At 44.9% G+C, this 26,210-nt stretch overlaps 3 protein-coding genes across 4 annotated transcripts; 1 reads left to right on the top strand and 2 right to left on the bottom strand.

The window, feature by feature from the left end:
- Positions 1–236: 236 nt before the first annotated feature.
- LOC119004806 lies at positions 237–8,831 on the bottom strand. The gene is made up of 20 exons (XM_037072046.1): positions 8,326–8,831; positions 7,348–7,471; positions 6,979–7,115; positions 6,723–6,892; positions 6,403–6,598; positions 4,838–5,091; positions 4,659–4,744; positions 4,471–4,532; positions 4,099–4,337; positions 3,828–4,017; positions 3,690–3,731; positions 3,462–3,582; positions 3,239–3,380; positions 3,011–3,157; positions 2,797–2,914; positions 2,082–2,704; positions 1,887–2,004; positions 1,599–1,668; positions 1,173–1,502; positions 237–972 (listed from the first exon to the last, which is right to left on the bottom strand). The coding sequence occupies exons 2-19, from the start codon at positions 7,469–7,471 to the stop codon at positions 1,174–1,176; spliced, it is 3,168 nt and encodes a 1,055-aa protein (XP_036927941.1). The 5' UTR covers positions 8,326–8,831; the 3' UTR covers positions 237–972; position 1,173.
- Positions 8,832–9,044: 213 nt separating this feature from the next.
- dtd2 (D-aminoacyl-tRNA deacylase 2) lies at positions 9,045–10,978 on the bottom strand. 2 transcript variants are annotated; one of them, XM_037072050.1, is made up of 4 exons: positions 10,850–10,978; positions 10,158–10,367; positions 9,557–9,626; positions 9,045–9,482 (listed from the first exon to the last, which is right to left on the bottom strand). In XM_037072050.1, the coding sequence occupies exons 2-4, from the start codon at positions 10,266–10,268 to the stop codon at positions 9,160–9,162; spliced, it is 504 nt and encodes a 167-aa protein (XP_036927945.1). In that variant the 5' UTR covers positions 10,269–10,367; positions 10,850–10,978; the 3' UTR covers positions 9,045–9,159. The 2 variants fall into 2 exon arrangements, with proteins under 2 accessions (XP_036927945.1, XP_036927943.1); XM_037072048.1 differs by lacking the exon at positions 10,850–10,978 and adding an exon at positions 10,464–10,604.
- On the top strand, positions 10,611–14,607 carry nubpl (nucleotide binding protein-like). Its single transcript, XM_037072047.1, has 11 exons — positions 10,611–10,881; positions 11,716–11,860; positions 11,986–12,020; positions 12,224–12,314; positions 12,481–12,520; positions 12,622–12,712; positions 12,794–12,887; positions 13,028–13,113; positions 13,195–13,315; positions 13,468–13,550; positions 13,802–14,607. Exons 1-11 carry the CDS (start codon positions 10,753–10,755, stop codon positions 13,862–13,864), a joined length of 978 nt encoding a protein of 325 aa, XP_036927942.1. The 5' UTR covers positions 10,611–10,752; the 3' UTR covers positions 13,865–14,607.
- Positions 14,608–26,210: the final 11,603 nt, after the last annotated feature.

The following is a 26,210-nucleotide window of genomic DNA, read 5'->3' as shown; positions in this document are numbered from 1 at the left end:
TCTTCATCGTCACTTTGATTTCTTGTTCAGTTGATCTAATTTTATCCACTCAGTTTAGTTCTGTGCAGATGTTTTGGGAAATAAAGATGTTTTTTTTCTTTATTTCCCAAAAGTTAAAGATTTACAAATTATGAACTGTAATGAAAGAAGGAAGGTCACAGATGTTTAATTTCACAATGTGACTTCTTGTTGAATTTATCCTCATTACACAGTATTGAAAGAATGACAAGTACACATTTTTTTAAACAAAAAATAGTTATTTAATATTGAGGCTTTTTCCTCTTAACTGTACAATATAAACAATATGAACAAAAGACAAAGCGATCCCAACAGACGGCATGCAGGCGTCAATCCGCTGCTGAAAATAGTTCCTGACAAACGCGACATTTCCTCCTGGCTGGTGAGCGGCTGTTTTAAAAATGAAACTATATATTTGTGTCTTCAGCGTGAAACAAACAAGCCGTTAACAGAATTCATTTTTTAAAATATAATTTAGATTAGAAAACAAAAAAATCTGCTCACGAGAGGAAACGATTCTCTTCATTATCGATGAATCTGCTGATTAACGTGACGTCTTCATAAAGTTTCTGTCGTCCAACCAGCAGTCAAAACCCAAAAACTCTTCATCTACTGTCAGAAAGGGAACCAGATGATGTTCGACTTGTTTTTTAAATAAACAGTCTATAAAAAGAGAAAGAGGACGTGACCGCTGACGCTGAAGAACAACAGAAATAAAATTTGCTGAAAGTTTTCCACCTGTTTTTGTTCTAAAGCAGAAATAAATAACCATCAAACTGAGAAATATTCTGGCATTTCTACCCGTGTTTCCACCTCTGTGGGTCTTTTCTTTCTTTTCAAACATTAAAACATCAGAGTCGGACGACAGAACAAAATGAAGCTGTTGCTTTTGTTTTCCTCGGGTGTAAAACTAAATCTATAAACTGTTGCTCTTCTGTCGAGGTTCTTCAGATTCTGCAGGAAATAAAAAAAAAGGAGATTTTCAGTTCCTTAGTTTTGTTCCTCTGGTTCCACAGTAACTAAAGTGTTTTAGTAAACTCGACATGTTTCTCATTAATTAACTAAAACGTGGCTCTAACTGCAGGAGCGTGAGAACCTTCTCGCAGAAAAGAAGCTCGATAAGGAGACGTAGAAACGAGAACATGGATCAGAACCTCAGAACTCCAGCAGCAGCGTCAGCGGCTCCACAGAGTTCAGGGCGACTTCCTGTTTCTGTCCGTAGACTCCGTGCTCCACCTTCACGCCGGCCTTCGTGCACTTCGCCGAGTCGTCCATGAGCTCCCTGCAGGCCGACACCAGGTTTGAGAACAGCTGTGCGCCCCACCACAGCTCGCAGCCGCCCTTGTACTGGATCTTTCTCTTGGGCACCGGCTCCCCGATCAGGGAGTCCTGAGGGATCAACAAGACGCTCCCGGGAAGGTCGAGAACGGAGACGCAGTGTCCGGTGTCTTTACGGAAAAATCTGGTGGTCATCAGGCTGTTGGCTGTTGAAAAAAAGGCAAAAGAGGCCGGATTCATGGTGCCGTTTAACTCGCTGAACATCAGTGTGCATGATGCAACACGAATATGATGATCCTCACCCATCTCGTAAGTGGCGTCCTCAGTGGCTCCGTGGAAGAAGCAGACGTAGACGACTATCCCCTCCTGGATCTGAGGACAGAGAGGAACAGAGAAGATCCACTAAATCCACAAAATGTGAAATCTCACAGCTGAGTAGTGACGTGAGGCTCGAGACTGAAACATCAAGAGTTCTGATCCCAGATCTCTCTGATCCAGGTCGATCCTTAATCTCAGTCACTTGGGAAAATGTGTGTTTTGTGGATCAAATCTCCTTTAACCTACAGATCTAAACAGATCTACAGACTCACCTCCGCCCACTCGGTGTCGGCTCCGTCCACGGCTGGTTTGGTCTTGACCTTCGCCGTGCTGCACTGCTGGATGACGGTCCGGGCCTGAAGACTCCCGGGCCTCCGAAACAGAGCAGGGCTGCTCACACACACAAATATTACAAATCAATCAAAACACTTGAATAAAAGGAGAGCAGGCGGTTCTTGGTGCCGTACCTGTCCACCTCAGGAGGAGGTCCAGCTGTCTTTGTGGGGGCTGACTGAGTGATGGTGCAGACGGGCCAGGGTTTGGTGCTGGAGGCCACCACAGGCTCCAGACCACCGCCGGAGCTCCTCTTAGCTGATGAACCCGCCGCCAGCTCCATCTTTCTCTTCTCCAGGCGCTGGACACCTGGACTCTGAGCTGATTTTTGGGTCTTTGTCCCTCTGCTGTGACTTGGTTGAATCTGCTTGGTTGCAGGTTGTGGAAGTTTAGCCGTGGGCTCCGGTGGAGGATGTGACTCTGTGAGGAGTTTGTTTGTCTCCTGGACTTTGACGCAGTGGTGAGTTCTGGCGCTGCCGTCTGAGCTCCCTGTTTCTGTCTGACGCTCCTGAACCTGGACGCGGCTCTGGTTCTGGTTCTCAGGCTGAACGTCAGAGCTGTTCGGCCTCTTCTGGAGGTTTGGAGTCGCTCTGTTGACGGACCAGAGTCTGGCGACAAAGGGCGTGTTAGGAGTCCTCGGCTGGAGGATTATGGGAGTTTTGGGCTGGAAGTGGACGGGAGCTCTCAGATGGAGGAGGATGGGGATTCTGGGCTGAGGGTTGACGGGAGTTACAGGCTGAGAAGACGAAGAGCTCTCCTGGGATCGACATGAGAGATGTGTTGTGTCACATGATGACAGAGATGAATCTGGCTCAGATCTAACGATGGTGTACGAGCAGAGAAACTCACCACTACGACCGCCGGATTCTCTGGCTGCTGCTCTTCACCAGCGACACTCACAGCACCTTCACCAACATCTCCACCGTCATCCTCGTCATCATCGCTGCAATCATCGTCATCCTTCCCACTGCCGACACGAAGACAAAGACAGAAGGTGAAAGAGAAATTTAATATGAAGCACAGCTCTAATCTCCCAGATGCCTCCATGCAGACTGTAACACACCTGTCCACGTCCTCGTGTATCTGTGGCGATATGAGCGTCTCTGATCGACCCGCTTCTGTTTCTGGTTTTCTTTTCTTCTTCCTGCTGCACTGAGAGCAGCTGTTGACCCACTGCATCACATCAGCTTTCATGGTCTTCCAGAAATACCTGTCAGAGATCAGGTGTTATCAAGTGCAGGATCAATGAAAGTTTCCTCTCATCCTGACGGAGGTGATTTATCCGTCTCACCTTTCGCTGAGCAGTCGGAGACTCTTGTTGACTCCGAGGTGGTTCAGCTCGTTGTGATAATCCACCAGAGCGGCTTCGACCTGCTGCCGAGTCCTCAGAACCAAACGCAGCCGATCTTCACTCACCATGTGGAGCTCGCCGTCTGGAGAACCAGAACACGGCCACGTTAGTAGGTATCAAAGGAGTTCAATGATAATCCTGATGACGGTGGTTCTGTTCAAACCTTTGATGGCGAACTTCTTGCAGAACCTCCTGAAGGTGTTCTTCTCTACGTAGCTGAGTCCAGGCGGATAGATGCGTCTGCTCAGGTAGAGCTCCACGGCGTCGTACTTGGCAAAATATGTCTGCACACACACAAACAGGAAGTCAAAATACAAAACTGGTCCAAATGGATGTAAAAAGGCTGAAATTTGCAAACTGCTCGAATCATTTTGTGATCATCTAAACGAACCTCCTCCCCGACAGCAGGCTGGGCCGGACCTCTGGACGGAGTCTGAGGAGGAGAGACCCGACTTTTAAAACAGCACAGACTAATTAATGATTCATTATCTGATGATCTGATGTACAGTCAGTAACTGTTGTGTCTTACAGCTGAGTCGCCGTGCACCAGCAGCGTGGGCACGGCGTCTGCAGTGAGGGTGACCTTGTCTCCGCTGCGGTCGAAACAGTCCTCGGTGAAATGGGTCGAACAAATAGACGAGCGGAGCCGTGGGTGCCAGTTCGGACGACCAACAGCCCTCAACCACTGGGTCAGCAGGACCGTGTTGTGAAGAGGAAACCTGGAGGTCAGGATGTGTGAATATACAGTGAAAAGAAGAATATAAACCTCTATCTCTGAATTCTGACACCTGTGCTCGTACCTGTGGAAGGTGAGGCCCAGGCCTCGCTCCACCGGGCCGCAGCAGTTGGTGCAGTTGTTGACGCTGCAGCGGAGCCACTTCCTCTTGGTTCTGTTCAGGCAGGTGTTGCAGCTGTTGATCCAGCGGGCCAGGTCTCGGGTCATGCTGGCCCAGTAGAAGTGCTTTGTGATCTGACGCTGGCAGATTCCCTGACCGTAGTGACCCTGGTTGTCGTGGAACTGCTTCAGGATCGAGTTCACCTGGAAGCAAAACGCAGGACGGATGGTTCAGTCAGCATGTCAGAGCCGCGAATGATTTTCTCTTTGGTACTTTAATAAAAACTCGTCCTCCTGGTAGCTCCGCTCGCATATCGTGACTTTAAACAACACAAACCTCCTCTCTGCTGCGCGGCACTCTGAGAGGAGGAGAGACTCGTGTGTACATCAGCACTCCATCTGAAACACAAGAGAAGTGTTTCTCAAGACATTTCATCTTCACGTGATACTAAAATGTGTCTCTCTGAGGACTGTAGGAGGTAAATAAAGTGAGTGATGACGTGTTTTATCCCTCCGTCCTCTCACCTATCAGGCCGAAGCGCTTGGACATCCTTTTTAAAGCAAATCTGCTTTGCTTGCTCTGCATAGGTAAGATCCTGTGGCTCAGATACCTGCAGAGTACAAAGTAAAAACCTCTCAACACAACTGCCGTTAACAAAGAAAGATGAACATGTGATGAAGCGGTCAGGTGATCACAGGTCTACCTGGCGATCTGGTTGTAGACGGCGAAGCTCGGCTCGATGATAGTCTTCCTCCTCTTGTACTCCTCCACTGTCTCCATGGACTCGGGATCGGGAGCTGGGAGGGAGTACTGGTGCTCCTGCAGCTCCACGGGTGTTTCAGACTGATCGAAGGCCGGGTCAGTCGGTTCTGTGGGTTCTGCAGCGGCAGCGGCTGTGGACAGGAAGTCCTCCAGGGTGCTGGACTGGAGGAAGTCCTCATCTGAAGGGACGGAGACCTGAAAACAGATGACGATGGACTCAGGAACAGCTGGGACAAATCCTTTAACTTTAATACTATTAATATGACGTGAGCTTCAGTTAGCTTTGACCACAAATGTCCTTCAGAGGGAAACTTTTTACTCTGATGCTCTGAGTCCATGTCAGAGCCTGAACTCTGTTACTTTACTGGAGTAAACAGGTTGAATCATTACTGTTTATTACATTACTTTAGTTTCCACAGTTGTTAACCTGGGAGAGCGACCGGGGAAAACAAAGCCTCTTCCTGCTCTGGTTGCACGACAGACGAGCTTCCTTTGTGCTGTAACAGCGTTTGTTTGTCAGGAGAATCCAGCTCCTGAAGAGCAGAGTGAAAGCGAGGTTTATACGTGGATGGAGTCGTTGTCCTGCAGCTATTTCACTGCTGCATCAGTATTTACTAAAAATGGAGGCAAGGCATATTAATAATCACTGTAACGTATCAAAGACATGATCCTGTGGTGGAAATTTCTGTCAATAAAAGAGTAAAGTCAGATCTGTCTTTTCGGTAAGTTTAATCCAACCATCTGCAGATGGACTCACCACACAGTCAAATTCATGAGCTGAGTGAATGAGCCCCGAGTAAAGGAGTGTTCACAATTTTATACACAGATATCAACAAGGTCAGGGGAAGAGACAAGCACTCTCGGTGCCAGCAGTGATTAAGCTACACACACACACACGTACATACGACTATCCCAATCAGACAGGCTTCTCATCGACACAAGACGTAAAGTTAAAACTTCATGACGCATGACCTGGGACTCTGTGCAAAGCATAAAATTATCAGACATAAAACATAAGACAAGAAGACGACTTTCTATCTGAGTTTTGGCTGGTTCGTGACACTGTTACAATCATATAGGGCAGAGGTTAGGTGTTCATGCATTTGCATAGTTCAAAATTCATCAACCCATAATGAAAAGGAATTTTTCCATCACAATTCACATATAGACTTGTTCCATTTAACTCTCTTTCACTGCCTCCAGGCTCAAAGGTTCGAATTACAGCCCAAAGGAAGCGAGTGAGTCCGTCTGACAACCAAAACAGGAAGAGGCTTTGTTTTCCCCGGTCGTTATCTCCAGGTAACAGCGGAACAACTGGAACAACTGTGGAAACTCTACACTGATGGAGGCGAGAGGGAGGGTGAGAGCTTCACCTCTCCATCAGAGACTGACTGAAAGAATAAACTCGTGTTTTGTCCTTCTACAGTAGCTCAAAGCTGATGTTCTTGATGCAAAAATAAGCCTTCAGATGAGCTTCAACTGCCTCGGTGAGCGTTACTGTGTCACCTCGTCCTCCTGCACCGTCACAGAAAAGATGGTGGGCACGGCGTCCGGCGGCAGAGTCAGCTGGCCGTCCTCGCTCAGCGTGAAGCAGGACGGCTCGAAGTGTCTCGAGCAGAGGCAGGAGTTCATACGCAGCGAGCCCTCGTCCCTCTGAGCCACCGCCAGCCACAATCGTCTCTTCTCCGCCTCCTTTGGAAACCTGCGGGGTGTGGAGCACTTTAATACCGAGCCAGAACAGAACTGAGGTGGACTAACTGAGCCGAGCCTCGCAGTACCACTGCTCCAAAACTAAGAATATTTAAGATCCACAGTTTGAGATCCACCTGTGGAAGCTGAGCCCGGGGTAAACGTAGTTGGAGGCATCGCAGCCGTAGGCCAGGCAGAAGCGGACGGGCGGGTCGGGAGGTTCTGCCGGACTTTTGCTCTGACACACAGCGCAAGCTCTGACCCAGTTCTTCACCGCCTCCGTCACTCCAACCCAGTAATACATCAACTGGAGGAGGAAGAGGAGGAATATTAGAAACAGATCCAGTTTCCAACACCGCGCTCGCCATCGATCCTTTTATCATCTTAACTAACCATGATCTCCTTCACGGCCCGGGACCGGCCGGCGTGGTTGTTGTTGTCATGGTAACGGGCCAGGATCTCCCTCACTTCCTCGTCGCTCCTGACGACGCGGAGGAGGCGGCCTCGATAGGATCGCCACAGACAGCCGTCTGGAGGACGGAGGGAGGAACCACAGTCAGTGACAGACAAACTAAAGACGAAGACAATCAGTGAGCGATTCGACCGACTGACTGATTATTATGATCTTTAATAAAGTTCGACCTGAACTCTGCAGACTTCCTGTGTTTTCTCTCAACCATGCAGACAGAGTTGGTGTCCAATTTTTTTTACACATCTGTCAGTAATGAACTTTTTGTGTGTCTGTCCCCGTCTCTGAAATACCTTTATAGATGAAGTGTTTGCTGGCAGCTCGGGTTACTTTCTTTGAACTCTTGGACGCACCGACTTGAAAAGTTCCCGTCCGCACAAAAAGCTCGACCTTATCTATGAGGTCGAATGAAGGCATCTGTAACGGAGGAAACACAGACAGTTAACTCTGATGCAAGTCTTTTAATTCAGGCCTCCTTCAGATGGACCAAGACACACTCCGCTGGATCATCGCTCTCCTCTGTTATCTCTTCTTATATCTGTACTTCTGTTAACTTTCTGTACTTCCTCCATCTTTTTTCTCCCTGTTAAAAAGGTTTCTGCTGGAGGATGTCGCTCACTGTAGAGACTGTAAAGCCCACTGAGGTTTGTGCTGTATAAATCAAATTGATCAACACAGTAAAGCTGGAAAAGATGATTCAATCGATTAACTAACAGTCTCTAAAAAACAGCTGATAACAATCTTGATATTCAACTAATTGTTTGATGATTATCAAGTAAGAATGTCACATATTTGCTTTCTTTTCTCCATGTTTGTTACAGAAAACTCTTGAATATTTCACATCAGCGTGGACAGCTTGAACAAATAATCAATGGGTGGTTTGTTAAACATGAAATAATAACATTAAACTTCTCCTTTTAATTGCTAATAAGCAAATAAGTCATAATTTTCTGATATTTTTCCACATTAAAGTAAAAACATCTGGGTTTTGGACAGTTATTTAGTAAAAATAAGCTATTTTAAGACATAGCTCAAGTGACCTGACAGACACTTCCTCATTAGTAATGAGAATTTGTAAACAAAAGATTCATTGATTATTGGCTGACTGATTGATTGGTTGGTTGATTGACTGTCCCACTGTCAGTTCTCTATTTCTGTAAAAACAGACATGCACACAGACTTTTACAAGAGTTCTGAAACCACAAAATCATGAATCTCATCTTCATGCAACAAACTAATAATGTAAATGTGTGAAGTTTCCAGCTCCCCACCTTAGAACATCCTGCGTCCGGTCAACACAAATCCTCGTTACACCGTCAGCAACTTTCAACAAGAGCTCAAGTTTAACTGCGATAATTTTCCACCGGGTTGCTCCTAAAAACAGCTGGATTCATTGTGTCGTGTTCAAATGTACACAGAAAAGCTGCAAAGTAACACATTTCAGCTCAAATATGAGGCTAAATGTGCCGTTTGGTGTTGTGCAGGTTTAAGCTAGCAGCAGCTAGCATGTGCCCGGTACGTTCCGGTAAGGATTTTCAAAATAAAGGTTCATGTTTCGCAGAAGCGATAATAACATAATGAAGTAATCAAATATGAGGAGAGCAGGAAAAACAATAAGAGATTGAATCATGATTTGTTTGATAGTCATACTGCTCATACATCACACAGCCAGTTAAAAAAAAAAAACACTATGAATATAACTGTTTGAATTTTTTTTTGTGAAACAGCTCCTTTCACGTTGTAGTCCATGGTTTGTGTGCCTTTACTTTGGCGGGGAGCCGTTTCACCGGAAGTGTGATTGCTGTAGACTGACGGATCTGAGGACGAGCAGCAGTTTTGACGCAGGTTGTAAACACTGCTGTAACCCAATCTTACCGAGTACTGCTCACTTCCGGTCCCTGACACACAGCACAGCGCCCCCTGCTGACCCGGATGTGTTATTCATGTTTATTTATTTTCTACTTACACAAAAACAGCAACAGACTCCAAATCTGTGTTTTGTTTTTTTATCACAAAATTATAAATCACATGATACATCGATGGCTGCTGCAGCCTTGATGGTAAATATTCAAACATTAAGTCCAACTCCTCGTCTTCCCTGCGGGTCAGAACTCCATCAGGTGTGTGTAGGGTCCGTTGGTGTCCAGTTTCAGCACTTGTCTGTTCCCATAAGTCCCGTGTTTCACTTCAGCTCCGCTCTCAGCTGAAGCAGCAGCCGCCAGTTCCTTCTCACACAGAGAGACGAAGCTGCCGTACAGCCGCAGCCCGTCCTCCTTGCTGATGTTGTTGTGGTACTGCATAGCTCTGCCTTTGGACTTCCCGCCCAGCGTGGCCTGAGGGACGATCAGCACGCTGCCCGGGAGCTCCAGCACCGACACCATCTTCCCTGAGTCGGACTCACACAGCCGTACATTCAGCAGAGTGGACACTGAGGAGACAATGTTTAACACCTCAGTGAAGGGTTTAATTATGTGGGTCAAAAGGTTAAGAAAGGTCACTGACCCATCTTGGGCAAGATGTCGTCTGTGGCTCCTTTAAAGAAGCAGATGTAGATCACCATCCCCCTGTCGATCTGAGAACAGAGCAAATGTCATCAAGAAGGGCCGCAAGTGATGATTATATTCACTTTGATTAAAGGTAGAGAATCTTAAAGGTTGTAAGAAACGTTGATTTGTTGATGAGCACAGTGACTTCACTTTGGATCAATACTATTAAAATACCTGTGTACAAAATTTTGGAAAAGATAATAAAAGATGACACTAAAAAAGTCTGCTGAAGAGCTGGATTGGATTGGGTGAGGCACAAAACAAAAATGTAAAACAGAAGTCCAAACAGTCCAAAGTGATGTCTTTAAATGTCTTCTTTGGTCCAACAGCCCAAAACACAACAACTCTAAATTTACATTCATAAATGACAAAGAGATGCAGGAAATCCTCACATTTATGAGTTTCAGGCATAATGCAGCCATTTATATTTTACTTGTTATTGTTATTTCATTATAAAAGTGAACTGTGATGTAGTGCATAATAAGAATAAATCAAAATACATAAATGTATATCACTGGTCTACTACATCCCATGTGACGCAGTGCACCTGGTCTCACCTGGACAAACTGGGCCTCTGAGTCTTCCTCTGCTGGTTTCACCTGCAGCCTGGCCTGCAGACACTGCTGCAGCACCGTCCGGGCCACAGGTCCACTGCCTTTCTCCGACATTATTCCTCAGGTTCTAACTTTTTATCCTCTCTGACGTCCCTGATTTAAACTCTAAACATGAAACAGTGATGCAGAAGAACCAGGACCAACAAACCCAACCTGAAACATCAACAGACAGAACAACACCGACTCATGAAGTGACAGAAATCTTCAATGAATGACACAAATTTGAAGAAAACTCATCATGCAACTCACTTCCGTATTAACGTCAACTGAAGCTGCTTAAAGAGCCTCAAAACTGCGCATTGTTTTCGCAGTCTTCACTTTCTTTTCGATTGATTATGCGTATTCATTAAAGGCTATACTCAAGTCAATCTATATCTATATCCAAACACGGAAAAACACACTCTTGAAAACTGCGTTTGAGTAAAGATAGAAAATTAACCCTAAAACAAAAGGTTACGCACGCCTACCACGCATGCGTACTTTGCGCAAGCTTGACGCGCATCAGGCTGTCGCGCAGAGGAGTAGCTAAACAGCTAACATGGCTCAGCTAACATACAGCAGACTGTCTCATTTACTGAGATTATCCGTTAATAAACCTTCAGCTCTACGAACAAGGACTGAAATAAACCTCGGACCTGCGTGTTGTGTTCAGTTCGTCCGCTGCCAGGTGAGATTACAGCCCGTGTCCGTTAGCATAACACAGGTGAGCTAGCTAGCAGCTTCGTGCTAGCGTCAAGCTAGACAGGAAGCGGGAACGAAACCGGAAGTATGTTTTATTTTGTAATAGAAATGAAAACGGTACGTCAGATAATAATAGAAAGTACAGCTCCAAAACGTTATTGAATTTCATGTCTTGTAGTTTATTGTATCGTATATTGTTAGATACCTGTGTTATGAATGTACTTTCGCCTCGATAGGTAAATTACTTTAAATGCTGTATTATTTTGAACCTAACAACCGGAAGTGTGTGTTGTGTTCAAAGTGACTTTATTCAAAGATTGTCAATGACCAAATATTTTTTACAATAAATCGGTCTCATAGCTTCTCAGTGAGCTATTGTTTTTATTTTAATTCATGTAAATGACGTATTTGTAGTTAATTAATCAGCCTGGGTAATAATTTGCACTACCGTCCCTCAATTCCCTCTTTATAAAGGGTGTATAACTGGGCTTAATCCATGGTTAATAACCATGTTGGAGAATAATTAACAGTTAAAAGGTTTTCACACGTTCACATCAATGGCCTTTAACTGACCTATAAGGAAGTAGTATAAATTTAGCTTTAGAGAGCTGTTATTGGCTCCCCAAAACAGAAAACAAAAAACTTTAAACCAAACTCCATGTAAAATTTTGTCGATTTAAGGTTCACTTTCTCTTCACCAAGGAAACAGAGCATGTACCGTATATCATTGGATGTTTTCTGAAATATTTGCAAATAAAGGTTAATTCAGCATGGGCCATGGAGCAACAAGGTGTACCTTGTGTGTTGTTGTGTATCTCAGAGGTCGGTGGACAGCAAGGCGTTACAGGAGAGGCAGAAGCAGCACATGGCGAGAGGTCTCCCCAAACAGAAGCCCATCGCGGGGGTCAAACAGGTCATCGTCGTGGCTTCAGGGAAAGGTGGCGTGGGCAAGTCGACCACCGCAGGTACAGCACAGATTTCCTGCTTTTGTTCCTCAAGAGCAAATTCATCCAAATCTTTAGGAGTTTGTACTGAATACTCTACAGTTAATTCTTCTGTGTCTGACTCATATGTTTCTCTCTCTCTGCAGTGAATTTGGCTCTTGGATTAATGGCCAACAATCCAGTAAGGAGACTTCTTACCTGGTCGTTTATCTAAATTGTTCTCTTAGATTAGATCTTAAATTGTTCTCAATCAGAATTGTCTGTTAGTTGTCTTTACTTTGAGTCAGATGTTCAGTGTAGGAGATTTAACTCTTTCTTTCTTTCTTTCTTTCTTTCTTTCTTTCTTTCTTTCTTTCTTTCTTTCTTTCTTTCTTTCTGTCTCAGTCGAAGTCAGTCGGTCTGTTGGACGCTGACGTCTACGGTCCGTCGATTCCCAAACTGATGAACCTGAAGGGAAACCCGGAGCTCTCTGACAGTACGGCACCTTGTTGATCTTTCTCTTTACATCCATAAGTTTAAATATTTTCTGAGTGACTGATGTGTGTATTTGTGCTGTCAGGAGACAGTCGAGGTTTCTGATAAATGTGATGAAGCTTCTGTTCCTGTAATCTGACTTCAGCTGTTTTTCATTTCTCTTCCAGACAATCTGATGATCCCACTCACCAACTATGGGATTCCTTGGTGAGTCGTCACATCTCTCCCCTTCTCTCTGAACTACCAGTTTAAAAGGTGAAAGCTAAATTAAACCGTCCCTCCTGTGACCCTCCTCTCCTCTCTGTCAGCATGTCGATGGGGTTCCTGGTGGACGACGTGGCTCCCATCGTGTGGAGGGGCCTGATGGTGATGTCAGCGATAGAGAAACTGCTCAGACAGGTGAGAACATCTCACAGACTGATAGTGAAAGTGGCTGGAAAACAAACCTGATTTGAATTCTAACATACGGAGTGTTTGTAGGTGGACTGGGGCTCGTTGGACTACCTGGTGGTCGACATGCCTCCCGGGACAGGAGACGTCCAGCTGTCGATCAGCCAGAACATCCCAGTAGCAGGTCAGTTCAGGATAATTTAGTCTTTTAGCTCCACACCTGTTTATGACTTTCATAGCTGGAGCTGCTTGTTCTAAAGTGGCGAGTGCTCCGACAGCCAGACTGACGTGAGGAAGGCGTCACGTGTCTGTTTTGTTTTGTAGGAGCTGTAATCGTGTCGACGCCGCAGGACATCGCTCTGCTGGACGCTCGCAGAGGAGCCGAGATGTTCAGGAAGGTTCACGTGCCGGTAATATGAACCACAGCTGTTAAATCCACAGACTGAGGGTTAGAGTGACAGGAGGGTTAAAGAGTTTGGTCTTCACTGCAGGTTCTCGGCCTGGTTCAGAACATGAGCGTCTTCCAGTGTCCCAACTGTAACCACCAGACTCACATCTTCGGCTCCGACGGGGCCCGACAGCTCGCAGACGCTCTGGGAGTCCAGTTATTAGGTAGGCCGGAGGAGCGGACGGTGTTTTAGAATTAAGTTCTGGAGTGTGTTAAACTCACAGCATCCTGAACAGAACAAACTGTAGCTGCTTGAAGACTTTATCTTAGATCATTTTAATAGATTTGATGTGATTCTGACTGCGTCTCTCTGCAGGCGACATTCCTCTTCATCTAAACATCAGAGAGATGTCAGACAGAGGGAAGCCAGTGGTCGTCTCCTCCCCTGACAGCCCAGAGGTCTCTGCTCTGTTCTGTTCTGTTCTGTTCTGTTCTGTTCTGTTCTGTTCTATTCTATTCTATACTTGACTTTCTATTCTATTCTATCCTGACAGGTCTGTTCCTCCTTCTTTTGTGTTTTTGTTCTGCTGTAAAAACACGTTTCTCTGCACCTTAACGAAGCTCTCAGGTGTATTTTTGTTTGTGTAGTTCTTTAATGTGTGTGTTTGTGTGTGTGTGTGTGTGTGTGTGTGTGTGTGTCTCCACTCTAGGCGGAGGCGTACAGGAAGGTGGCGTCCGCTGTGGTCCGGCAACTAGAGGAGGTCAACACCTGATTGACAGCTCCAACAGGAAGTCAACAGAAACTGTGAACACACACGTGAACACACACACACTCCGTGACAAACAACAACAACACACATAGAGACAGAAACGCACAAACGTCTCCGCTGTCGTAACGCACAATACGTTCAGTCCAAAGCACTACTAACATCAGTACACACTGTTAGTATTCTGTGTACTAGTACAGCAGTATTACTGAATACATGTGATGATATTCAATAAAACTGTGAGCTGAAGTCTGTTTATCATTTTCGTTATGTTAAAGTTTATCTGTTGTTTCATGTATTTAAACTTCATTACCCAGAGTTCCAGTGTAGTCTGAGTCACAGGCAGTAAAATAAAAAACAAAACAAACATGACAGAGGACGATGATGTGAAACATCTAGAGGGGTGGTAACATTTCCATGCATCATAATGTAAAAGTTGGGCTTCAATCAAAACATTAAAATCCGTCTTCTAAGAAAAATATTTTAGTTTTGAACAAGAAACCTGAAGCTGAAGGAGGAAGAGAAAAAGAAGAAGAAACACTTCCTGGATATTTAATGGATAGAGATACAAGATAAAGAATTCCCTCCACAGCAGCCAACAAAACATCTACATTTATTGAGAAAAAATGTATTTACATGTTTGTTTGTTTTTTAAAGATGAAATCGTTAAGCTGTCATGCACGAGCTGAACGACAGATTCTGATTCATTGAGGATGATGAATAAATCAAACTGTCTGACAGGAAACTGGGACAACATTGTTTTGGTTTTTGTTGAGTCGATTCTGGCTTCTGTTAGACAGAAGAAAAGTAAAATCCAGCCTGAAAATTACCTGAATGATCCTTTAATGTTCACGCCTGCAGGCACACAGCAGGGGGCGCTGGCTGCACACCGAACAGAAACATAATGTTGAGCTGATGATGGTGAAACATCCAGTCTGCTGTCTGTCATCCTGTCGGCTGCACTCACACAGCTGATGATCTGATGTGTGTGGATCAATATCACGGCTGTAGATGTTTCAAGTTGAGCTCATTTTAACTCCCTCACACACTGTTTGATCTACAGCAGCGCCTCATATTTTATAAGATCATCAGAAAAGCACAAAAACAGCTTGTTTTCAGTTTTTCATCTTATAAATTAAAGAAACAAACCTGTGAAGTAACTTTTAACTACGGCCGTCAGATAAATGTAGATGTGGAGCAAAAAGTACAATATCAACACTTCATGTTTTACCTTTGAATCTGCAAATCTGTTGTTTATTTTGATTGGACGGGGTCACATGACCAGAGGAGGAGGAGGAGTCAGTGATGTCATCAGATGAAGAAGACGTTGAATCAAAACAGGCATTTTTTTTTTTTTCACACAGTCTTCGCCAGAAACTGACCGCAGCTGTGAAATGTCTCACTGTGTCGGCGCTGAACAACCCCCACACACACACACACACACACACACACACACACACACACACACACACACACACACACAGTCGGTGACACAGCACAATTGGTACCAGCTGTGTCGTCACAGCAACGAGGCCACGCCACTCTCAATCCCAAGGTCAACGAGTGTGTGTGTGTGTGTGTGTGTGTGTGTGTGTGCGTGTGTGTGTGTGTGTGTGTGTGTGTGTGCGTGTGTGTGTGTGTGTGTGTGTGGACTCCCAGACATGGAGGAGGAGGGCGGAGGTTTCTCTCTTGGAAGGTGACAGAACTGTGTTGGTTCTGGTTGAAGCACACACACGTACAGTTGTGGATCCGGTAATTGGAGTCTGTAGTCTGAAATGTTCCTGACATCTTCTCAAACTTTGGGGTTTCACAAACAAACACAGAGTTTGTTTTTAAACCTTTAATTCACTTTCAGAAATAAAACTGCAAACAGATGAAACATTTGCATAATCAGGATTTATTTTTCAGCCCAGACACTCGGGACTGTAACAGAAACAGTAAAATAAAGTCATAATCCTTCAGATTTTCTCAAACATAGAAACCCTTTTTGTTTTCTTCCACTTGATGGATTTGCATCCTGCGGCTGCGTCTCTGTGAAGTGGTTTTCAGTGTCCACTCTCCCTGGATGGGATTTAAACTGCTCGCCCACGTACCAGAGATTCACAGGATCCACAGGATTTACGTCTCATGATGTGTGTGACGATAACTCCTGATCAGTGTGACCACGATGTTCAACCCCGCTGATGTTCACTGCAGACTTCAGTCCTCAACAGTCCAACACCGATCAGTTCCTCCTCTTACCTGTCGTGTTGTTTATCCGACTTCTAGATGGTGATTCGTTTAAAAAACTCACCTTGCTGTGAGATGTTTCATGTGGGAACTATTTTCTCTCCACCAGACTTCACCTGCAGAGAGGAGAGCAGCTGAATGATTTGTTGTGAGAAACTAATCTGACTGTTTTTTTATAATCCATGAATCCATTAAAAGAAGAAAACAAACGCTGCCTCGTGACGACCGCTCAGTGATGAAGATCTGCTGCTTTTCTGAGTTGAACATGTAACAAAATACAGTTTCTGCCAGCTCCAGTGTGTATCAACTGGAATAAATATCGATATAACAAGTTGATAACAAGCTTAAAAACGCTAAGAAACGTTGTGAAATTAGAGCTGAAGCAGTACGAGAACTGTACCAGGGCTGGCAGCCTTTAACAGCACCGCTATCTCCTCCACCTCCAGAAGGTAACAGAAGGTAATACACATGTGATGTCAACAATTATTTGGTGATGAAATTAATTGTTCGAGTCCTGAAGATCAGGAGCATCACGAGGCAGCAGGTGACATCATCGACTCAGCTTCTCCTGCAGGTTGTTTAGTCGACACAGAAACACAAACCACAGACTGAAAACTGAGACTCAAGATGTCCGACTGACTTCAGCTTCTGGATGGAAGTAATGACTGCAAAACACACACACACACACACACACACACACACACACACACACACACACACCGACATCAGTCAACATATTAATTTTACCTCCACCTCGCTCCGTCTCTCTTTTCTCCCTGCAGAGAACTGACATCAAACTCATTTAACCTTGAATCAGGAAGTCAATTCTATTTCAGCTCAGGAAATGAACCAGATATATAGAGGAGGAGGAGGAGGAAGAGGAGGAAGAGGAGGAAGAGGAGGAAGAGGAAGAGGAGGAAGAGGAGGAGGAGGAAGAGGAGGAGGAAGAGGAAGAGGAGGAAGAAGAAACCCTTCCTGGTGTTTCCCATCTTATCTCTCTGCGCCTGATTCTGGTATCAGAGGCACAAAATAAAGATTTCCTCTCCTTCGGGTTGATTCATCACCGCTGAGAGCTGCAACATGAATAATATAACAGACTGAAATATATTATTGATTCAGGTTATGTTAAGAAACTTTTTTAAACTTCTAACCTCACGAGAACTCCTTCGTGTGACGCTGCGACAGAAAGACGCAGAGATCACATTCACATTCTAATCATCTCATTGATTACAAGATTAAAAAGAGTTATTACTATGAGTATGGAGGAGTAGAAACACTTTAACTTGTTCTAAACCTGGTTTGATTTATTTAAAAGGGACATTTAAGTGCTGAACAGACCAGAGTGAAGGAAGCAGCAGTCCAGCAGCAGCCACATCCAGAGTCACGAGAGCTGCATCCAGTTTTATCTTCGCTGGTGTTTCCAAATGTTTTAACACGGAGACAACAAACCCATCACGAGACCGACAAAACTCTGATGACGTAGTTTCTCTTTTTACAGTTGCTCTCATGTGTTTCTGATCACGATATCGAGTTGCATGTCGACTATTAAATATGTAACACGAGCACCGGACAAAAACAGCTCGTCGGACACCATGTCTCTGAAAAAGAGTTGTTCGTCCTCGAAGAAGAAGAAGAAGAAGAAGAAGAAGAAGAAGAAGAAGAAGAAGAAGAAGAAGAAGAAGAAGAAGTGAACTTCTGGAGTCTCTATTCCTGCCTCACCATGACACGTATCTGGACGTGTGATTAGTGAAGGCCTGTCCTGGTGCCTGACAGGTGATCCCAGTAATTTACTGGGAGCTTTGTGTGAACGAGGCGTCAGAGTCAAGTCAACACAGATATAAATAACCAGGATCAGAGATCAAACCCAGGACGAAGCTGTAAACTGAGACACTAACGAACGAGACACTGTAATCTGACTTCATCTGGTGGAGTCTCATCTCAGAGGCTCAAATCTGAAGACACTCGCCACGCGTGATGAGGTAAATACTTAAAATAAAAGAAACGACGATGAAAGAATCGTAATCAGCGCCGATGATCAGAACGAGGATAAAAATATCCTCAGAGCTCGTCGAGGCGAAACCAGAGTTCAGCTGCAGCTGAATCACGTCTGTCACTCATCCAGCAGCAAGTCTCATTTCCATTTCCTTCTTCCTCCATCTTCCTCCTCCTCCTATGTGTGTGTCTGTGTGTGTCTGTGTGTGTGTGTCTGTGTGTGTGTGTGTGTGTCTGTGTGTGTGTGTGTGTGTGTTGTGTTGTACATTTGCATAATGTGGAATAGACATAAAACACACACTTATACGTGTGTGTATCAGCCTGTGTAATGAGCAGGTTTCTGTGTGAGTCGGTGAATGTGAATAATCTTCTGTGTGTGTGTGTGTGTGTGTGTGTGTGTGTGTGTGTGTGTCTCAGTCAGCCCTGAAATGAAATATAACTCCTCATTGTTATGAAAACCACATCCTGCATTTCCCAAATTAGAGAATACGAAGAAGAAGACGGAGAAAATGAGTGGGAGAGACGTCTTCTCACAAACATAGAAACAAACACCGCTCCTCTTCTTCTTCTTCTTCTTCTTCTTCTTCTTCTTCTTCTTCTGCTCTGGGTGCAGGTGAAGACTGGGATCCGTAAACAATAACAGAAAGATAAAATGTTGGGAGGAAGACGACAGCTCTCCGTGTGATGAAACCACAGACTGTGTACCAGAACTCTGCAGCAGCGTACGAGATGTCATAATGAGAGGACTGGAAGCCGTGCAACTTCAGTTTCTTTCATCTTTTGTGCGAGATAAAACAAAAAATGTTTAATTTGGAGGAAGGCAGAGCCGAGCTGACACGCCGAGTCGACTGAAGCACCTGTTACTGAACCAGTCGACATGAAACGACATTTTCGAGAGTCTCGAGCTTCCTGATTGCGTCGGATAGCCGAGTGAAACAAACTAGATGGGTGAGACAAAACGCTGAAAAGTAGAAGTGAGTAGCGACAGCAGCAGCCATCAGAAACCCACTTTCCTTCTCACCGCAGGGCCCGAAACCCTGGTACTGCCGGGAGCAGAACAAGGTTTAAGGAGACGAATCCTGAAGAAACAAAGACGTACCAAACTGTTTCTACTTAGCGTGAACTCCAGAATAAGTACATTTCTGCAAAACAACAGATTTGAGCATCATTGTGTTGCAACTTTACGTCTGTTTATGTTGAACTTTCTATTTCTAGACTTCCAGTGAAGAATAGTCAGAAATGTCAGCTGGAAAAGTCTCCAGGTGTCCTTAAAATATCAAGTTGTTTGTCTCAAACTGCGGTCAGCAGCGTTATTGTAACATCGGCTCCTTTTCCTCGCAGCAGTTTCTCTCTCGGTGTCTGGTTGTTGCCAGACCAGCTGCACGGCCTCATCAAGACTTCTTCTTCTTCTTCTTCTTCTTCTTCTTCTTCTTCTTCTTCTTCTTCTTCTTCTTCTTCTTCTTCTTCTTCTGCTTCTTCTTCTTCTTCTTGTACCCCGCCCAGTCGTCTCCATGCTGCCAGTTCCCTGTTGTTGTGGTGCAGCTACGTTCAAGCCTTGTGAATAATAACCCTGTTTTCTGTGGGTTTCACGGTCCTGGATATCCTTCCCTGCTCCTCTCTGACCCGTCCTCTCAGCGCCTCACGCTGACTCCAGTTCTGCCCTGGTGGTATCTGCATTTGGGTTCAGCAGTTAATTGCCTCATGACACTTAACACAGGCTGTGATAACACCACCACCACCACCCTCTCCACCTCCTGAAAGCTGGCTAATAGGCCTGAAATGTGAACACTGGATGTATGTGTGGTTTGAAGAGACGTTATCTGCTCACCTTACATCCTGTACATCACACTACAGGAGCGATTAGCTCCGCTGAGGAGGAACAATGATTGTGATGATGTTCGTCCTGATGTTCGGGAGGATTACATCCGTGCTCTCTGAGCTGGACCCTCAACAATCATCTTTAAACTTTACTGCCAGATTATCCACATTTTAACGAGCACAGCGGAGCTGGACACACCCTGAAATATTTGCGCCTGGTGCCATAGATTTTTTAAACCCCTTGTGTTTAACGTGCTACAAGTATTCAAGCGCCATTTTGTGTCTCTTGCTCCTGAACGTTTGGTGTGTTTCTCAGTGAAAGTGTCTCTGTGTGGAGAAAGGAAACAGTGAAGCTCGCAGCTTTCATCACGACGGAGGTCAAAAGATTCTTCACACCCATCGTCGCCCACTCGCCTTCCTCTCCTCTCCCTGGACACACACACACACACACACACACACACACACACACACACACACACACCCACACACACACACACACACACACACACACACACTCCTTATTGACCTTGGGATTTTTTCGTTAATAACGATAAACAGCAGCAGCTGGTACCAATTGTGCTGTGTCACTGTGTGTGTGTGTGTGTGTGTGTGTGTGCTCATTAAAGCAGCACCCCCACACTCCTCCACTCATCTGTCTTCTTCCTCTGGGAAAACAAGGTGAAGCCTCCTCTTCTCATTTGGCTCTTTCTATCTCTTTTTCCTTCTCACAGTCTTTTCTCTTTTCTACCTCATCGTCCTTCCCTGCTGCCTCCCTCCTCTCCCTCCTCTCCTCTCCTCTCCTCTCCTCTCCTCTCCTCTCCCTCTCCTCTCCCTCCTCTCCCTCCTCTCCTCTCCCTCCTCTCCTCTCCTCTCCCTCTCCTCTCCCTCTCCCTCCTCTCCTCTCCCTCCTCTCCTCCTCCTCTCCCTCCTCTCTTCTCCCTCCTCTCCTCTCCCTCCTCTCCCTCTCCTCTCCCTCTCCTCTCCCTCCTCTCCTCTCCTCTCCCTCCTCTCCTCTCCTCTCCCTCTCCTCTCCTCTCCCTCCTCTCCCTCCTCTCCCTCTCCTCTCCTCTCCCTCTCCTCTCCTCTCCCTCCTCTCCCTCCTCTCCCTCTCCTCTCCTCTCCCTCCTCTCCCTCCTCTCCCTCCTCTCCTCTCCCTCCTCTCCCTCCTGGCTGAAGTCTTCCTCCCTTTGTCTCGTCTCGTCTTCATGATTCACGTCACACAGACACAAAGTCAACACCAGGAAACAATTCTTCCATCTCTGCAGCTTCAGCCGCTGCTGAGAACTCTCCCTCCCTCGCAGCATTTACAAGAAACTCAAGGCAGCAGCGTCGAGCCTGCGTGGCCTTGTGACCATGTAGTCGGTCATGCAGCGGGGTCAGAGGTCGCGGGGGTGAATGTAGCATGGACGGTGATGGAGTCGGTGTCTCTGAGTCACTTCTGAAAAGACAGAACAACTCTAATGTTTTGTTTACTGCCAGCGTAGAGGAATGAATCTGAGGGAGGACGACGAGTTTTCCGTCCCCCGAGTGTTGACGCCACGAAGACAGTAACAACCACCAGCCACACAGGACGAAACACGACCGCTCAGTCATTCAGTCGACAACCAGATGTGTCGTGATCATTGTGTTTGTTTACTGTTTTCCTCTGAGAACAGCTTGTTTATGCACTTACGGCTTCATTACCTCATTAATAGTGTAAATATTACAATTCTTCTCAGAAACTACTCGGCGCTGCTTTAATCGAATTCATGCTGTCACATCTGTGCAGCCTCGAGGGTCGCGGAGGAAAATACATTTGTGTATGCAAATAACCAGCGTAGGATGAACTGAACCTGCCTGTTTTATAAATTAAATACGTCGACAGAAGACGGTTAAGTAGATATAAACTGATGTCGTCCTCCATTTTGGACAAAAGTCAGCACTTCTTCCTCTCTTGACCGACTACGAAACTTAATTGCCAAAGTTGCAGATTGATTGACTGAACTATCAGGGGAAATCTTGACATGACAGCCCCCCCCCCATTTCATTTCCCATGATGCTCTGTGCTCCAGTGGTTTGAAACAGAACAAAGATGGAGTTCGACACTGTGTTCGCTCCGCCTGTCGAAGGATGGAGCCTCCCTTTGTCTTGTTAAAGGTCTGTGTGTGTTGTGTGTGTGTTGTGTGTGTGTGTGTGTGTGTGTGTGTGTGTGTGGGAGGGTTAATAAGCGTTGTGGTTCACCTGAGTCCCTTCAGCCTCGGGCCAGACGGTCAGACGTGTGTGTGTGTGTGTGTGTGTGTGTGTGTGTGTGTGTGTGTGTCTGAATAATTTATAGCTAAAATGAAAATCGGTGCAGTTTAATTTCTTTTTCTTCATAATTTCAGTTTCTCCTCCGCCCGTCGTGCAGAGTTATGGATGAGCTGCATGCTGATGTGGTGATTTCCTGCAGCCTCGTCGCTCACAAACTACAAATTTAGTTTCTTGTATTTAGTTTTTTAAAGTCCGTGTTTGGATTCGTCTCTTGCTTGTATCTATTAAGCTGATATAAGCAGCTCTTCAGGCATTTTTTTCCCCTTATTTGTTATTTATAAATCAAAGCTTCTGACATTTCACCAAATCCATCTGGTTTTATGTTCCTCCCCTCCAAAACCTTCAGAGTAACATTATGCTGCGCAATCTTTTTTCTTAAAAGCCTGGAGGACATTTTCCATCCGTCCCTCCGGGCTGTGGGGAGTTTGTCGCTAATGGATCCTAAAAAAAAAAAAAATAAAAAATGACCTTTTCAGCTTTGCATTATTAAAAGAGGTTCAACTTAACTTTCAACTGGAAGCCGAGAGAAACAAGCTACAGCAGGTCGCCTCATTACAACAGTCGTTAACGAGTGCTGGCAAATAAATCTGTAACTAAATAAATCTTTTCAGCGAGTCTGGAATCAATACATGGACAGATGACACAGCAACTGGGAAGTTTTGTTTCTGTGTGTCATTTGACAAGCGAGTACAAAACCTAAACTTAAAAACCAAACCAGACTGTTGTTTTCCTGTTTTGTTTTGTAGTTCTGTCCTCTGGTGTCTTGTAGTTAGCTCCGCCCTGCTCCCAGCGCACCTCCACCTGCACCTCCTCCCTTGATGATGGATGATGGAGGTCGAGCTGATGTTTCCTCCTCTTCCCATCACGACCGAACAACAGAAACGTTTTGGCACACAGAACTGCTCAGATTGTCATGCCAGCACGCTTCTGCCTTGTTAGCATTGTTGCTAAAATCTTTCAACACACACATTTAGTGTTTTGCACTAAAAACACTGGGAGATATCCACTTGAGTTTATATTATTGGGTTCTGTGGTCCATCAGTTCGGTTTGAAGCGTGTCAGGAAGCGTTCCTTTAGTTTTTAACAGCCGGTTTGAGCAGCAGGAATGTTCACATCCAGCTGAACCTGCTGCAGCGTTCACACGACTTGTTTTCAGCTCTGAACCTGTTTCTTTTTCTTTCTTTTTTTTCAGAACCTGCGGCAGGAAAACGAGGCGGCTAACGGTGGAGACGTGTGTTTGTGACAAACTGACTGACGCTCGTGAACCTGATTTGAACCTTTTAAACATCAAGAGCGACGGCTGACACCAGATCAGCCTCGTCCCGTCGGGAGACAACGCCTCGCAGCAGTGTGTGTGTGTGTGATAAAGAAAGAGAGTCGATCTGTGTGTGTCTCCGAGCACAGATGCATTCAGTGTGTGTGTGTGTGTGTGTGTGTGTGTGTGGAAGATGAAAGGGATGCAGACTGGCCTCGGGCTCCAATTAAAAATCAGGCTGAGGTTGCTATGGCGATATAGGTGAACCGAAGTACTTTATGAAATATTACTGAGTGACGGACCGGTTCTCACCTCCAGCAGAGAACAAAGTGTGCCGTGGACCGCGTCAGGCGTCGGGTTAATGTTGAAACTTCGCTCCGTTTGTTCTGATTCTGACCCACTTGGCCCTGTTCTCCTTCTTCATGAGGAAACACGGAGCCTTAGAAATTATTTATATAAATAATTAGGGATGTAAAACTGCTCACCTGCTCCACAATCAACCAGGAGCGACAATAATAAGCTGAAATATCTCGATTGGACGATGAATCCTCTGAACTTCGTCGATCTGACACCGTCAGGTTGACGTTAGCGTTTAGCTCGAAGCACAGCTGCATCTCCTCCGAGTTCACCCCAAAAAATGAGTTTTACAGGTCATCATCCCTCAAACAGCTTCAACAACGACATGTACAGATGTTTTCACCTCTGCAGGGAGTAAACATGGCACATTTCAGTGGAATAAACACAGAGACGCGTTCAGGAATGAGGTCAAGGCAGCAGAGACGAGGATGAAGAGCTCGTCTGTTCTCTGGCTGCATTACAAGAACAAAACAGATCCATCTTCTCATCAGCGCTGCTGCAGCTCTTTTATTCTTCTTCTTCTTTTCTTCAAGTTCACTTCCTGCTATAATAATTACATCTTCTTGTTCTTCCTGCTGAAGCTGTTCCCCCCTGGAGGAAGCAGCCGCTCACCGCAGGGGGGAAGCTCACTTTTTTTTTGGTTTTCAGTGTTTGTTTGCTTCGTCTTATGTTTCTCTGTTGGTGATGTTCTTCTTCCTTTTTTTTTTTATATTTAATGCTTCTGCTCTCACTTCCACATTCTGCTCCTTTTTCTGCTTTTTAAAAATACTTTACAGAAACACACAGGATTTGAAACTGGTGGGCCAAATTTTAAATGTAATATCCTTTTCTTTGCACGTTATAACAGCAGAGATACGTCCTGACATTTTGTGACTTTTTCTAGAGAGACGTGCTGCTCCTGAGAATAATGTGTGATGTTTTATTCATTATCACATCTGTGCGCTGGAGGAGACGACAATAAAAACAGAAAAAGTTAATCTTATCTCGTCTCATTGATTTGTATCACACAGAATGAAAAGAGCAGTAGATATTTTTTTGTACCACTTTTCACTGTTTTTCTCTGTTTTACATTTAGATTGAAGCATCCAGTAAAAACTGCATAAATTAGATTTCCAACCTAAAACAGGCGGGACAGATATTGATATCTCTGTATATCTGCCTGATATTGTTTTTTATTTCATTTGAACTCTTTATTCTTCTTTGTTTATACAACCAAACAATCCCTGTGTTTCTCTTCCTCACTGACAGTTTGTACTTTTGGTTTTTCACTCTTTATATTACTTTTCCTGACTTCCTCCTTTGCTGCTGCAATAATAACCACATCCACACGAGGTCGCCAACGTGAATATGTGTCATAATTAGCTGCTTATAGCTGAAGTCGACATATATGGCCGTTCTTTCTGCTGAGGACATCCGCTGAGCAAAAACGTCTTTCCATTGTTGTCAAAGACCATTTTCTTTTTCCAGCGTTCACTAGTGATGCCAAGTTTGACCTCAGGATGGATTTGAAGTAAGACATTAACTTTACCAGGTGAGCTGTTTATTCATTTATGCAACTTTCACCTGGTTGGTTGGTGATCGAAGGTTGGACGACCAAACCTCACCTGGTAAAGCACAGCCAGCTTCATGCAGTTTGAGACCAGTGGGTTTGAATCCAGCCTGCAGTTTTTGCTGCATGAAGTAAAATTTGGTAAACTTCAGTTCTGAACCTTAAGAAGTTCTTTATTCGTCTGTGACTGGAGCTGAGAAGAAGTCTAATTATACCCTGTAGAAACGTTCACTCTTGTTCTCCTCTGGACGTTTTTTCAACGAGTGTTTCAAATGCGTCTTTGAACAATGATGTTAACGAGGTAATGAACCGGCAGTTGCACATTTCATTGATCTCAAACATGATATTTTATCGCTCAGGTTTCAGGGCTTTGAGAAGATGATTCTGCCAGACGGAGGACTGAACATTAATATTGTCTGTTTGATTAACTAACTTTGAACGAGTCATGAAGGATGAAGACCGACGTTTTCATTTATTAGATCAAATATTCTGAGTTTCCCTTGACTTTTTCTTTTGTGAACAAAGACCAGGCTGAGTAGTGTCTATTTAAGATCCTTGAATCATTTGAAAACTGTCTTCACAAAGATCCAGGGAGACCAAAACTTTTAGCATCTCTAATCTCCGTCCGATGAGACTGAAGAAGCTCCTGGTTGTTTAGAAGCTGCAAACACATTAAAAAAAGGACATCTGACTGAGTTATTCATGATGTTTTTAAATATTGAAAGCGTTTGAGACACATTAAAGAAAGAGCGTCTGACTGATGGCTCTCTGGAACAGATCTGAGTGTAGCTGCTGAGTCACTGATGGACTCCGAGGTCGTTACTGCTGATTGATGCAGCCGTGAGTGATGGAGCTGCTGGTCA

The sequence above is a fragment of the Acanthopagrus latus genome, chromosome 16, assembly GCF_904848185.1.
Source record: "Acanthopagrus latus isolate v.2019 chromosome 16, fAcaLat1.1, whole genome shotgun sequence".
In the NCBI taxonomy this organism is placed as follows: Eukaryota; Metazoa; Chordata; class Actinopteri; order Spariformes; family Sparidae; genus Acanthopagrus; species Acanthopagrus latus.
This window is presented reverse-complemented; position numbering and strand designations above follow the sequence as displayed.

Coding starts and splice junctions, on each gene's coding strand:
- LOC119004806 (XM_037072046.1), bottom strand. CDS start 7,471: ATGCCTTCATTCGACCTCATAGATAAGGTCGAGCTTTTTGTGCGGACG. Junction 3,732..3,827: donor TGGTGCACGGCGACTCAGCT/GTAAGACACAAC, acceptor TCTCCTCCTCAG/ACTCCGTCCAGAGGTCCGGC. Junction 3,381..3,461: donor CAAGAAGTTCGCCATCAAAG/GTTTGAACAGAA, acceptor CTGGTTCTCCAG/ACGGCGAGCTCCACATGGTG.
- dtd2 (XM_037072050.1), bottom strand. CDS start 10,268: ATGTCGGAGAAAGGCAGTGGACCTGTGGCCCGGACGGTGCTGCAGCAG. Junction 9,627..10,157: donor CAGAGGCCCAGTTTGTCCAG/GTGAGACCAGGT, acceptor CTCTGTTCTCAG/ATCGACAGGGGGATGGTGAT. Junction 9,483..9,556: donor CGACATCTTGCCCAAGATGG/GTCAGTGACCTT, acceptor TTGTCTCCTCAG/TGTCCACTCTGCTGAATGTA.
- nubpl (XM_037072047.1), top strand. CDS start 10,753: ATGGCTCAGCTAACATACAGCAGACTGTCTCATTTACTGAGATTATCC. Junction 12,021..12,223: donor GATTAATGGCCAACAATCCA/GTAAGGAGACTT, acceptor TTTCTGTCTCAG/TCGAAGTCAGTCGGTCTGTT. Junction 12,888..13,027: donor CCAGAACATCCCAGTAGCAG/GTCAGTTCAGGA, acceptor TTTGTTTTGTAG/GAGCTGTAATCGTGTCGACG.